The following is a 14017-nucleotide window of genomic DNA, read 5'->3' on the forward strand; positions in this document are numbered from 1 at the left end:
TTTTCTCAGCTATTTGTAAGACCTCCTGAGATAACAATTTTGCCTTTTTGCATTTCTTTTTCTTGGGGATGGTCTTGATCACTGCCTCTTGTCCAATGTCACGAACCTCTGTCCATAGTTCTTCAGGCACTCTATCAGATCTAATCCCTTGAATCTGTGTATATGCATGTAATCCCTTTTATATACATGTAATTTATTTATAAACATGTAATTTTTATACATCTAATCCCTTGAATCTATACATGCTGCTGCTGCTGCTAAGACACCTCAGTAGTGTCCGACTCTGTGCGACATATTTCAGCTTTACTGAGATACAATTGACAAATTGTACATCTCTATTGGGGCTTGCTTGGGAAATTCCATGGACAGAGAAGCTTGGTGGGCTACATCCATAGGATTGCAAAAGAGTTGGACCAGGAGTTAGCAACTAAACAACAACAAACATCTCTATCGAGATATCATTTATTAAGTAGTTGGTGCCAAGAAACATGCTAAGCACTTTCTATTCTCATTGAATCATCACAGCAATCAATAATATAATGGAGGAATCTTCCCTGTTTTATAGAGGAGGGCACTGAAGTTCAAGCTCACCAACTTAGCTAAGTGGCACAGTTGAGGTTTGAAACTATGTCCTATAACCTGAAGTCTGTGTTCTTAACCATTGTGCAGTGTTGCTGGTCACTGAGAGTGTTCTTTGAGCCATGCCCTGGGTGGTGTAGAGAAATCAGTAAGAAGGACATTCTATCCTGCAGGAGCTACCATCCAGTAGGAAAGGCAGCCATGAAGGCAAGTAAGGCGCATAGTTCAATAGTTCAGCAAGCACACAATGCACAGAGATGAGTACATGGACAACCTAGAAAAGGACAGATTGACCTTGTTTGGACAAAGGGCAAGGAGGTCTGGGAAGTGTCTCTAAGGAAACAGGGCTTGTGTTGGGGGTTGAACATGGTCAGAACCCAGGTCTCCTGACTCAGCCAAAAGCTTTCAGCTAGAACACAGAGAAAAACCATACAAAATACTAAAACCAAAACCTCAAAGCTGCCCTACTCATAGAGTAGACACTCAGTAAATGTTATTTGGAATCAAGTTTGAACTAAAAAGGAATTTGAGGAGGAAGAAACAATAAGGCTGTCTCAATTCCATATGAATTCAATTCAATTCCATATAAAACTTTCACTGTTTTTTCCTTGAATTTCAAAATTCACAATGGTGCACAGTAGATTACACATGAGTATAATCTGTCAGTAATAACACTAACAAACATTATTTTACTCTTATTATTCTAAATGCTTTAAAATGTTTATAAAAATGGACCTACCTTCACTTTGGTTCCGACACTGATTCTTGCCTGTTGGCCCATTGCTAGAAAAGTGATTGAAATCTTGTCTTGTTCTAAGATGCGGATTCCAACATAATGGTTCAAAGCCAGAAACACAGGTTTAAATGAAACAAAGGGTGAGGAAGTGACGGAACTTGACCAATTCCAAGCCCTGACTCTGTTGCCAGCTTGATCTGAATATTGACCACCCAAGATATTGATGTATATCCTGAGGAGAAAGGAAATTAAAAATCATAAACAGGAACATTATAGTTCAACCTTGAAATTAGCTCTGCCACTTGCTAACCAAAGAGAGTGGCAGTTTCTACTAGCCAATAGCCTATGGCTTCCCTGATGGCTCAGCGGTAAAGAATCCACCTGCAATGCAGGGGACACAGGAGGCACGAGTTCAATCCCTGGGCCGGGAAGATTCGCTGGAGTAGGAAATGGCAACCTACTCCACTATTCTGGCCTGGAAAATCCCATGAACAGAGGATCCTGCTGGGTTACAGTCCATGGGGTCACAAAGAGTTGGACACAACTGCACACACACACGACGTGCACAATAGCATACGAATAGTGGAAAACCTCATATAATCATAGGAGCCATAATACTGTGACAGAATTCGATACTAATTTGAAGTACTGGGTGTAGTTTAAGACCTAGTGATAAACCAAAATGTGTCCAGAGGTGGAATCAGGATGATAAAGGGATCTGGAAAATGATGTGCTGGGGAGGATTAAGAGGGAGCAGGGAAGATTTAGTCTGGACATGAAAAAACACAAGCAGGCAGGCTCTGCCTGGAAGGTGGGCAAGGACTGGTGCTTAGACTTTTCCTGTGCCAGCATGGAGACCGTGAGTGTGAGCTCTAGGAAGGCTGTATTGGCCTCAGTACTGAGACTTGTTGTCTAACAGCAACTGGGGGGCCAAGACTTCTTCTAGGATATCAAGGCTGGTGTGGGTAGAAAGGGCTCAGGGAACGACTTTGAGATCACTGTGGCTGAGAAGAGCCCAGTAATGGAGTGGAAGGGGGAACTGACACCAGCCAGGCTCCCCAGTCTCTTAGAGTCACTAATGCCACACTTGACTACATTACCAACAGAAGCAGCCCTGTACCGAGATCTGGTGTCACTAGTGACTGCCATTCTAGTCCATGAGCTCCTCTGCACACTCGATCATATTCTTCCATCTCGGCTCACCATGTGTTTCTCAGGGAGAGAGGATAGGTAGGGTTCTAGGTACTTAGAAAATTGGCTTAGTTTGATAATTATTTTTTAAAATCAGATGAATCGGCCATGAGGGCCCCCTAGAGTAAGATAACTCACATCTTATTTTCCCAATTTTGAGTAGCAGCAGTAATCTAATAGCAAAAATACAAATGAGAAATTGAGGTGGTTATTTTATTGTTTCTGGGAAGGAGATTTAGTTTTATCGTGCTATGGGGGTGAAGAAAACATTTGGTTAAAATTATCTAGATAAATTGTTTATTAAATAAACTTTGAGTCCGTGCCATTTACATAGTATGCAGTGGCAAAGATTCAGGGTGTGCCTTTAAGGAACTTCAGTCCTGCAGGAGAGGTGGGCTTGCTACACAAGAGGCTATGAGGGTGTTAAGGAGCCATGTCAGGGGGCCCAGAATTCAGTTGGTGGGTAGGAAGGCTTCATTGGTACAGAAGAGGCCTAGAAGCCAGTGAATATTTGGTGACAATTAATATTGTGCCTTACCAAATAAATGTGATACAGAATTGCTGCTGCTATTGTTCAGTCATCAACTCGTGTCTGACTCTTTTGCCACCCCACAGACTAAGGCCTGCCAGGTTCCTCTGTCCATGGAGTTTTCCAGGCAAGAATACTGGAGTGGGTTGCCATTTCCTTCTCCTGGGACTCCAGAGACTCGAACGCGAGTCTCCTGCATTGGCAGGCAGATTCTTTACCACTTAGCCAGCAGGGAAGCCCCACAGAATTGCTACTGAACCCTGAAGGGTAAGTAGAAATTCTCCAATATAATTGGGGATAATGGTTCGACTACTCCTTTGAACTAAAAGGGGGCTTCCCTGGTGGCTCAGATGGTAAAGCGTCTGCCTGCAATGCAGGAGACTCGGGTTCAATCCCTGGGTCAGGGAGATCCCCTGGAGAAGGAAATGGCAACCCACTCCAGTACTCTTGCCTGGAAAATTCCATGGACAGAGGAGCCTGGTAGGCCACAGTCCATGGAGTCACAAAGAGTCAGACATGACTGAGTGACTTCACTTCACTTGAACTAAAAGTGCAATATTAATAGCTCCCTGTGTCCTAACTTTCTCAAGCAACGGCAGAGTGTTCAAACTTTTGTCAATTTATTGGCAGAGTTTCTCAAGATGAGATTGTTATACTTGTAAAGAGTTTAAAAGCAGAGAATATCTCTTTCTGAAAAACTTAAAAAGTTGAAATTGTATTTGAAATTAGAACCCAAATTTCACTTTCTCAGGCTAAATGAAATAATACAAGGTCACAGAGCATATAAATAGTAGATCAAAGGCATCAGGACCTTAATCTCTAGAGATTTTGTTTGTATATTGTTGTTAAGAATTAATTTTTAAAGAATTATATAGTTGCTCATAGGAAAAGTGTTGTTCATTGTGGCTATGGGGTGCCTTATTGTTTAGTCACTAAGTTGTATCTGACTCTTTTTGTGACCCCATGGACTGTAGTCCACCAGGCCCCTCTGTTCATGGGATTTCCCAGACAAGAATACTGGAGTGGGTTGCCATTTCCTTCTCCAATGGGATGCCTACTTGTTAGGACTATATCTCAAACAACAACAGAGTATGAGAGGTGTCTGTTGCGAATTATTTCCATTGATGAGGCCAGCATATAGGCTATAGAGAGACTGCTGGGTTTATATCTCACATCCCTAGAGTGGCCATATAATTTAACTAGAGGTTTTTTTTTTTTCTAATATTAAAATTGTACACCTCATATTTTCTTGTTGCTTATAGGAAAAATATGATGAGCTTTGTTTTATGTAACTTCCTGGGATTTTTTCACTGCATATGGGGTGACATAAATAAAAAACTTCTTTGAAATGAACATTCCTATCCTACAACCACTAATTTAAATAAATCTTCTTAAATTCATTTTTGTCTTTCTAGTTATAAGATGAATAAAATCTGGGGATCTAATGTATAGCATAGTGATTTTAATTAACACTGCAGTTATGTAGTTGAAAGTTGCTAAGACAGTGGATCTTAAATGTTCTCAACACAAAAAAGAAATGGTAATTATGTGACATGATGCAGGTGTTCGTTAGTTAATGCTAGAGAGGTAATCATTTTGCACCATATAAGTGTATCAAATCAACAACCATTGTACATTTGTAACTTACCCAGTGTATGTCAATTATATTTCAAAAAAGTTGAAAAAATAAAAGGAAAACTAAAATTTCATGAAACTTGAGAAACAAAATGACTGCAGGAGGAATCTAGAAGCCTACCAGACATTTCCATTGGGATGATAGCAGGAACTTCTACCAGAAGAATCTAGCAACGCCAGGATTGCAGGGTTAGTGGGCGTGTCTTCTTGGACTATACAAGTGAAACCATTAATCTTGTTGGGCACTCGGATGATGGCTAGGTTTCCAGATGGGTAACTGAGATCAGTTAAGGTCATTTGAGTTATTCTGATGGTCTTTGACTAGCCTGAGAATAAATTTAATTTATGAGGGAGTCCTTTGAAACTATAAAGCATTCTGAAAATGAATGGGGAGCACCGTTAATTACTAAAAAATTTTATGCTTTCTGTGTGAATAAAAATATATTTATGAGACACAAAAATCCTCACCAAAAATACCAGCAAATGGTATCTAGCAAAATATAAAAAGGATTATGCGTACAATGACAAACCAGAGTCTATCCCAGGAATGTAAGGTTGGATTATCATCTAAAAATAAATTAACGGAAACATACTAAATTGATAGAAAAAAGAGCAAAAATAGAGATGATCATTGCAATAGACACAGAAAAAGCATCTGACAAAATCCAATACCTTATCGTGATAAATGACTCAATGAACTAGGAATAGAAAGGAACCTCCTCAACCTAATAAGGCATGTCTAACAAAAACCCACAGTTAACGTCACACTTAATGATGGCAGACTAGGTGTTTTCCCCCTTAAGATCAGGAAGCAAACAAAAATGCCCACTCTCCCCACTTCCATTCAATCTCATTCTGGAGGTTCCAATCAGGAAAATATTATGGAAGAAAAAGAAATGAAGGCATCTATATTGGAAATAGAAGAAGTAAACTATCTCTAATTGCAGATAACATGCTCTTGTATACAGAAAATCCTAAGGAATCTACAAAACAATGTCATAGAACTAGCAAAAGAGTTCAGTAGGGTTGTAAACTAAAAGGTCAATATATATAAAAAAATTTGTGTTTATAAGCAGTGAACATTTTGAAGATGAAATTAAGAAAATAATTCCATTTACAATAGCATCAAAGAATAAAATATACTGAGGATAATTCACGAACTGTTAATATTCAGTCCTATCTAAACTGATTGGAAGTCCAGCAGTGAAGTAAACACAAAATTGATTCTGAATCATTTTGAAAATCAGCCTTAGTCTTCAAAGGAGTGAAAAAGAATTAAAGCCAGGGCAGGAAATAATAAGTAATGATACAAGTTGGAAAGTTATTTAAAAAATTTTTGATATAATGAAAGAAAGACCTACTCTCTTTCTCATAGGGCCTGGGGAACTAAAACTTCCTTACTCTTCTTATGCCAGGAAAGTCATTTTTCTGGGTTCTTGATGGGGTTTGACTAAACATTTAGGCAACTATGGCTAAAAATGACTTTCTCCTACAAAGTGAGGCCCTTAGTTCACCAAAAACTCCTCCTAATTTCATAGCTTTGTTTTACTTTCCCAGAGGTATTAAATGGCCTTTGTGTCAAAATAGTAAATGGCCTGGCCATCAGGCAGAAGTTCAAATGATCAATAACTTAGTGTTCCATAAAATGGCTATTGAATTTTTGTATTAAAAAACAACATACTGCTCAAGGATGTGTAAACTGGTACACATTTTCTGGGGGACAAAATCTATTAAAGCTTTTTTCTTACCCAGAATTTCTATCTCTAGGTATTTAATTCAAGGAAGTAAGTAATAAATATGCAGCAAAGTATGCACAAAGCTGTTCATTTAGCCATTGTATAAAACAGCCCCAAATTGTGAAACCACCTTTGATCAGTAATAGCGGATAGATGAAAGGAATTATAGTTCCTCCCTATGATGGAATACCATATGCATATAAAGATGGTGTAGTATCTCTGTATTTATTGCATATTATATACTCATAATGTTTATGAGTATTTATTGTCTAATATTATTATGTAAAGGGAGAAAGTTATAAAATATGAAGAACTTGTTTAAGAATTAATTTTTAAAGAATTATATAATTGCTCCTAGGAAAAAATAAGGAAAGATGTATAAACAGATGTTAATAGCTTTGCTCTGTGTGATAGGATTTGGTCATATCTATCTTTTTCCTTCATATTTTTTTATCTCTTTTTTTTAGCTTTCTTTTTGTGAAGAAATAAGCTAATGAAAATAAGCTGTTGAAAGAAAGGATACAATATTTGCGTTGTCCCATCTGGAAATGAAGTCAGAAACTTGCTCCCATGTTTGTAGTGCTTTTCAAAGAGCTCATTCGTCACGATCTACACATCACAGAAAAGAAAAAGGATGGTTATATGATGACTACAGACATCCTTTGCCTGCTGGATAGTGATACAAACCATTTCTTAATTTATATTTTTAGTCCTGCATCAGCAACAGGGGACAATCCTTAGGAATCATTAAAGATTGTCCCTAACCTGTGCAGATAACTTAATAAAATCTTTCTGGCAGGAATCTAACATTACTTATCTGTTTAAAGGGCCTGTGTTTTTTGTCTTTTTTAATTTATTTAAAAGTTTTAAAAAATTTGTTCAGTAGGGCAAGATAGAAGAGAATGCTTAGGCTTTAGTCAGGATTATATTTTAAGTAATTGTTCTCATCAAAACAGCAAACATGGTAGGTATTTTTTTTTAATTGAAGTATAGTTGATGTACAATACTATATAAGCTTCAACAGAGTGATTCACAATTTTAAAGGTTATATATCATTTATACTTATTATAAAATATGGGCTGTATTCTCTGTTTTATCCTGTATAAATATGGGCTGTATATAAAATATGGGCTGTATTATCCTTGTAGCTTATTTATTTTATACATAGTTGTTTGTACCTCTTAACCTCCTATCCCTATCTTGCCCTTCCCCACTTCCCTCTCCCCACTGAAAAATACTGGTTTGTTCTCTATGTCTGTGAGTCTGCTTTTCATTATATTCACTAGTTTATTTTCTTTTAGACTCTACATATTGGTGATACAATGCAGTATTTGTCTTCTCTGACTTATGTCACTTAGTCAAATACCCTCCATCCATGTTGCAACAAATGGCAAAACTTCATTCTTTTTTATGGCTGAGTACTATTCACATCTATCTGTGTTAGTCATTCAGTTGTGTCCAACTCTTTGCAACCTTGTGGACTGTAGCCCACCAGGCTCCTCTGTCCTTGGAATTCTCCAGGCAAGAATACAGGAGTGGGTTGCCATTCTCTTCCCCAGAGGATCTTCCCAACCTACGGACTGAACCTGTGTCTCCTGTCTTTCAAGCAGATTCTTTACCATCTGAGCCACCAGGGAAGGCCATTCATATGTATCTGTGTGTGTGTGTGTGTGTGTGTGTGTGTGTGTGTGTGTATGTTGCATCTTCTTTATCCGTTCATCTGTTGATCGACACTTAGGTTGTTTCTATGTCCTGGCTATTGGACAATAAATAATGCTGCTATGAGCGTTGTGGTGCATGTCTCTTTGAGAATCAGTGTTTTCATTTTTTCATGTATATGCTCAAGAGTGGAAGTGCTGAATCATATGGTAATTCTATTTTTAGTTTTTTGAGAAAACACCATACTGTCTTCTGTAGTGACTGCGCCTGTACATTCCCTCTAACAGTGTATAAAGATTCCCGTTTCTCCACATCCTTGCCAATATTTGTTATTTGTATTCTTTTGGATGACGCCATTCTTGACAGCTGTGCAGTGATATCTTACTGTGGTTTTAATTTGCATTTCCTTGATGATTAGTGACGTTGAGCATCTTTTAACGTGCCTGTTGGCCACCTTTATGTCTTCTTTAAAAAAAATGTCTATTCAGGTCTTATGCCAGTTTTTCAATCAAGTTTATTTTTTATTTATCTACTTTTACTTTATACACATATTGCTGTTAAAACAGAAGATAAAAAAAAGACAAACCAGCCCTAGCACAATGGAGATATCTTATATCCTGATTGTAGAGGTGATTATATAACTATCAAAATTAATGGAGCTGTACATATAAAAAAGGTGAGTTTCACTATAAGTTATACTTCAATAAAATGACTACACTCTAGTATAAGCTGTAGCATCTGGTGTCTCTTCAAGGTTGCTCTTGAAATTCATTTGAGCAAAATACTAGTGAAATATGGGAAGATGAAGAAAGAAGTACTGAGAGATATTCTGTATTATACCTCTAAGCTTAACTATTTTATTATCTAGGTAATACTCAATAGGAAAATGAATTTGTACCCAACAATGTTTTATAATGAACTAAAAATTCAGTTTAATTCTATTTCTTCCTAATCTTGAATTGTAATAAAATGGATATAAGAATTCTTAGGGCTAAACAATGAAATAATCTAAATTTTCAAGTAAATGTTGCCATTTATTTTGAAAGATAATATGTTTCTCATTTTTATGAAATACAAAATATATTCAGAGAAGCACTAACATATGCTATTTTGTTAATGGATCGTTATAACATGAACACCCATGTTATCACCATCTGGGTCAAGAAATAGAACAGTGCTAAAACTCTAGAAGTCCCCTGTGTGCTAACCCAAAGTCAGTGTTCTATAGTCTCTAAACAATATAGTTTCTTTCCCATTTTGAATTTTATGTAAATGGAATCATATAATGGGAATTTCTTATATTTTGTTTCTTTTAATCAACATTACATTTGTAAGATTCATATGTGTCCCGGTGTGTAGCCATAGTCCAATAGCTTCCATTTGTGTATAGTATTCTATTGTATGACTTCATCATTTGTTTATCCATTGTATTTTTAATGGATATCTGGGTTGTTCCCAGTTTTTGGCTTATAAATAATGATACTCTGAACACTCTTATGCATGTATGCTGGTACCCAGTTCCTCTCAGATCTTATATCCAGAGGAAGAATTGTTGAATTCCACTTTACAAAAGGATATATGTCTTTCACTTTACAAAAAACTGCCAAAATGATTTTCAAGCTGTTGTACCAATTTGCATTCCCACTAGAGGTTGAATTGTAGTGACTGTTATTCTACATCCTTTCTAACACTCAGTAGTATCAGACTTTACAATGTATTTATTTATTTATTTTGCCAGTATGATAGGTATGTACGTGCGTGTGTGTGTGTGCTTGGTCGCTCTGTCCTGTCTTGTCCGACTCTTTGTGACCCCATGGACTGTGGCCCACCAGGCTCCTCTGCCAGTGTACACTGATCTCTAACTGGTTTCTAACTGGTTTCTCTAACTGGTTTCAGTTTTCTTCTCTCAGGTTACTAATGAGGTTGAGCACCTTTTCATATGTTTATTGACCATTTGGATTTTCTCCTTGGACAAGTGGTCAAGTTTTTTTTAGTTTATTTTTTTCTATTAGGTAGACTTTTTTTCATGTTGATTTATAAAAATTCTTTATACATTTAGGATAAAAGCCCTTTGTATATCATATGTGCTATAAAATATCTCCCTTCTTGGCTTTTCTTTCAAATTTTAATTTATCAATTCCTTTATGGATACTGCTTTTTAGAATTAGTAAATCTTTCCCTAACCTGAAATAATAAAGCTGTTCGCCTATTTTTTAAAAAATCACTGTAGTTTTACATTTCACATTTAAGTCTTTAATCCACTGGAAATGAAGTATTATCCCAACTTCATTAAAAAATATGGATATCTAACTGTCCCAACACCAGGTGTTGACAAGATTTTCCTTTCTCCATTACCTTGCAGTGTCACTGCTGGCACATATCAGATGTCTTATGTGTGTGCATAAGTTTGATTCTGTATCATGGATTTTTTGTTTATCCTGCCCCCAAGCTACACCATCTTAATTACTATACTTTGTAATGTAGTTGTTGCTCAGTCGCTCAGTTGTGTCCGACTCTGTGACCCCATGGACTGTAGCACGCCAGGCTTCCCTGTCCATCACCAACTCCCAGAGCTTGCTCAAACTCATGTCCATTGAGTCGGTGATGCCATCCAACCATTTAATCCTCTGCTGCCCTCTTCTCCTCCCGCCCTCAATCTTTCCCAGCGTCAGGATCTTTTCCAGTGAGTCAGCTCTTTGCATCAAGTGGCCAAAGTATTGGAGCTTTAGCTTCAGCATCAGTCCTTTCAATGAGTATTCTGAGTTGATTTCCTTTAGGATTGACTGGTTTGATCTTCTTTCAGTCCAAGGGAAGGCACCACAGTTCAAAAGCATCAATTCTTTGGTGTTCACCCTTCTTTATAGTCCACCTCTCACATCTGTACAGTGACTACTATATGAAAGTGAAGTTGCTCAGTCGTGTCCGACTCTTTGTGAGCCCATGGACTGTAGCCCACCAGGTTCCTCCATCCATGCGATTCTCCAGGCAAGAATACTGGAGTGGGTTGCCATTTCCTTCTCCAGGGCATCTTCCCGACTCAGGGATTGAACCCTGGTCTCCCACATTGCAGGCAGACGCTTTACCCTCTGAGCCACGAGGACCTTTGACTATATGACCTTTGTGGGCAAAGTGATGTCTCTGCTTTTAATACACTGTCTAGGTTTGTCATAGCTTTTCTTCCAGGAGCAAGTGTCTTTTATTTCATGGCTGCAGTCACCATCTGCAGTGATTCTGGAGCCCAAGAAAATAAAGTCTGTCATTGTTTCCATTATTTCCCCATCTATTTGCCATAAAGTGATGGGACCGGATGCCTTGATCTTTGTTTTTTGAATGTCGAGTTTTAAGCCAGTTTTTTCACGCTCCTCTTTCACCTTCATCAAGAGACTCTTGAGTTCCTTTTTGCTTTCTGCCATTAGGGTGGTGTCATCTGCATATCTGAGGTTATTGATATTTCTCCCAGCAATCTTGATGCCAGCTTGAGCTTCATCCAGCCCAGCATTTTGCATGATGTATTCTGTATACAAGTTAAATAAACAGGCTGACAATATACAGCCTTGATGTGCTCCTATCTATTTAGCAATAGATCTCAGTATCTGATAGAGCATGTTCCCTTTCCTCCCAGTCTTCTTCTTCAAGAAAGTCTTGGTTCTTCTAAGTTTTTCATGCATGCTGTGCTAAGTCACTTCAGTCGTGTCTGACTTTTGTGATCCATGGACTGTAGCCGGCCAGACTCCTCTGTCCTTGGAATTCTCCAAGCAAGAATACTGCAGTGAGTTGCCATGCCCGCCTCCTCCAGGGAATCTTCCCAACCCAGGGATTGAATCAGTGTCTCTTACATCTTCTGCGTCTCTAATGTCTTCTGCATTGGCAGGCAGATTCTTGACCACTGGGGCACCTGGGTTTTTTATATTTCCATGTAAATCTTGTCATCAACTTTTCAAGACCTTCCTTTTCCCAACACACACAAATCTACAATCTTGTTAGAATTGAATTATAGTTGCATTAGATTAATTTGGAAAGAATGTCATCTTTAAAATATTTGATCTTCCAATCCATGAACATTAGGTCAAATTTGTTAAACAGGCTGTTCAAACATTTTATTGTATTACTGCTCTATTTTTTTTTTTTTTGGTCTAATAGTCCACTCAGTTATTGAGAGAAACAGGCTAAAGTATCTCATTATGATTATGGATTAAGTTTTCTTTTTTTCCTTTTACTTCTGTGAAATTTTGCTTTACATTTTTTGAGACTATGTTAACATGGAAAAATATTTTATAACATTATACCTTCGTGGGGGACTAAAACTTCTGTCACTATAAAGTGGTCTTCTATCTCTAGAGATGTTCTTCAGTATTTTCATGATATATCATTTTTGTTTATTTATATTTAATCTTTCTGTAACCTTATATTTTAGATATCTCTCTTGTAATCAGTATATGGTTGGATTTTTTTCCTTAAAAATTGTCTGACAGACTTTATTAACCGAAGAATTTACTCTATTTACATATACCTACTGATATTCCTTGTGTTCTATTTGTCTTCTGTTATGTATTTTTTTCCCCTTATCCTTTCTTATCTTTGGGGGATATTTAAAATAAATTATTCTTTTATTTTTTCTCTACTTCTGATAGCTGGGAAGTTATACACTCTGCTTCTGTTATTTTTCTGGCTGGCCTAGAAATTTTAGCATGCAAATTTAATTTATCAAAATCTGAGGTTAAGCTATGTATTTGTTTTCTCCCAAAGAACTTTTAAAACACTGTAACTGCATTTAGCTTTCTTCCCAAATCATATACTAATTTTTAAAACATTTTTACTCTATACTGTTTCTTGAAACTCCATATGTCATTATCATTATGATTGTTTTATCAGTCAATGTTTAGTTTTATACATACAGTGCATAATGCTTCTTCTTCTATGCAATTCTATGAGATTGCATAGAATCTCACACTATGCAACTACACAAAAAATATTCTTTAGAATTTTTTTTTAGTGAGAGGCTACTAGTTCAAAAAGATAGGACACTGAAAGATGAACTCCCCAGGTCAGTAAGTGCCCAATATGCTACTGGAGATCAGTGGAGAAATAACTCCAAAAAGATTGATGGGATGGAGCCAAAGCAAAAACGATACCCAGCTGTGGATGTGACTGGTGATAGACGCAAAGTCCGATGCTGTAAAGAGCAATATTGCATAGGAACCTGGAATGTTAGGTCCATGATTCAAGGCAAATTGGAAGTGGTCAAACAGGAGATGGCAAGAGTGAACGTTGACACTCTAGGAATCAGCAAACTAAGATGGACTGGAATGGGTGAATTTAACTCAGATGACCATTATATCTACTACTGTGGGCAAGAATCCCTTAGAAGAAATGGAGTAGCCATCATGGTCAACAAAAGAGTCCAAAAGGCAGTACTTGGATGCAATCTCAAAAACGATAGAATGATCTCTGTTCGTTTCCAAGGCAAACCACTCAATATCACAGTACTCCAAGTCTATGCCCCAACCAGCAATGCCGAAGAAGCTGAAGTTGAACGGTTCTATGAAGACCTACAAGACTTTCTAGAAGTAACACCCAAAAAAGATGTCCTTTTCATTATAGGGGACTGGAATGCAAAAGTAGGAAGTCAAGAAACACCTGGCGTAACAGGCAAATTTGGCCTTGGAGTACAGAATGAAGCAGGGCAAAGGCTAATAGAGTTTTGCCAAGAGAACGCACTGGTCATAGCAAATACCCTCTTCCAACAACACAAGAGAAGACTCTACACGTGGACATCACCAGATGGTCAACACCGAAATCAGATTGATTATATTCTTTGCAGCCAAAGATGGAGAAGCTCTATACAGTCAGCAAAAAACAAGACTGGTAGCAGCCTGTGGCTCAGATCATGAACTGCTTATTGCCAAATTCAGACTTAAATTGAAGAAAGTAGGGAAAACCGCTAGTCCATTC

At 37.5% G+C, this 14017-nt stretch overlaps 1 protein-coding gene across 4 annotated transcripts in view; it reads right to left on the minus strand.

Moving 5' to 3' along the window:
• Positions 1 to 14017, minus strand: part of ERICH6 (glutamate rich 6) — a 55690-nt gene that overhangs the window by 12311 nt on the left and 29362 nt on the right. For all 4 annotated transcript variants that reach the window (XM_081570429.1, XM_081570428.1, XM_081570427.1 and 1 more), the window contains exons 11-13: positions 6930 to 7015; positions 4792 to 4947; positions 1319 to 1547 (exon numbers count right to left, since the gene is read on the minus strand). In XM_081570429.1, coding sequence (XP_081426555.1) covers positions 1319 to 1547; positions 4792 to 4947; positions 6930 to 7015 — 471 coding nt within the window. The remainder of the gene's footprint in view (positions 1 to 1318; positions 1548 to 4791; positions 4948 to 6929; positions 7016 to 14017) is intronic.

The sequence above is a fragment of the Giraffa tippelskirchi genome, chromosome 2, assembly GCF_054371585.1.
Source record: "Giraffa tippelskirchi isolate mGirTip1 chromosome 2, T2T-mGirTip1v1.2.pri, whole genome shotgun sequence".
NCBI lineage: Eukaryota > Metazoa > Chordata > Mammalia > Artiodactyla > Giraffidae > Giraffa > Giraffa tippelskirchi.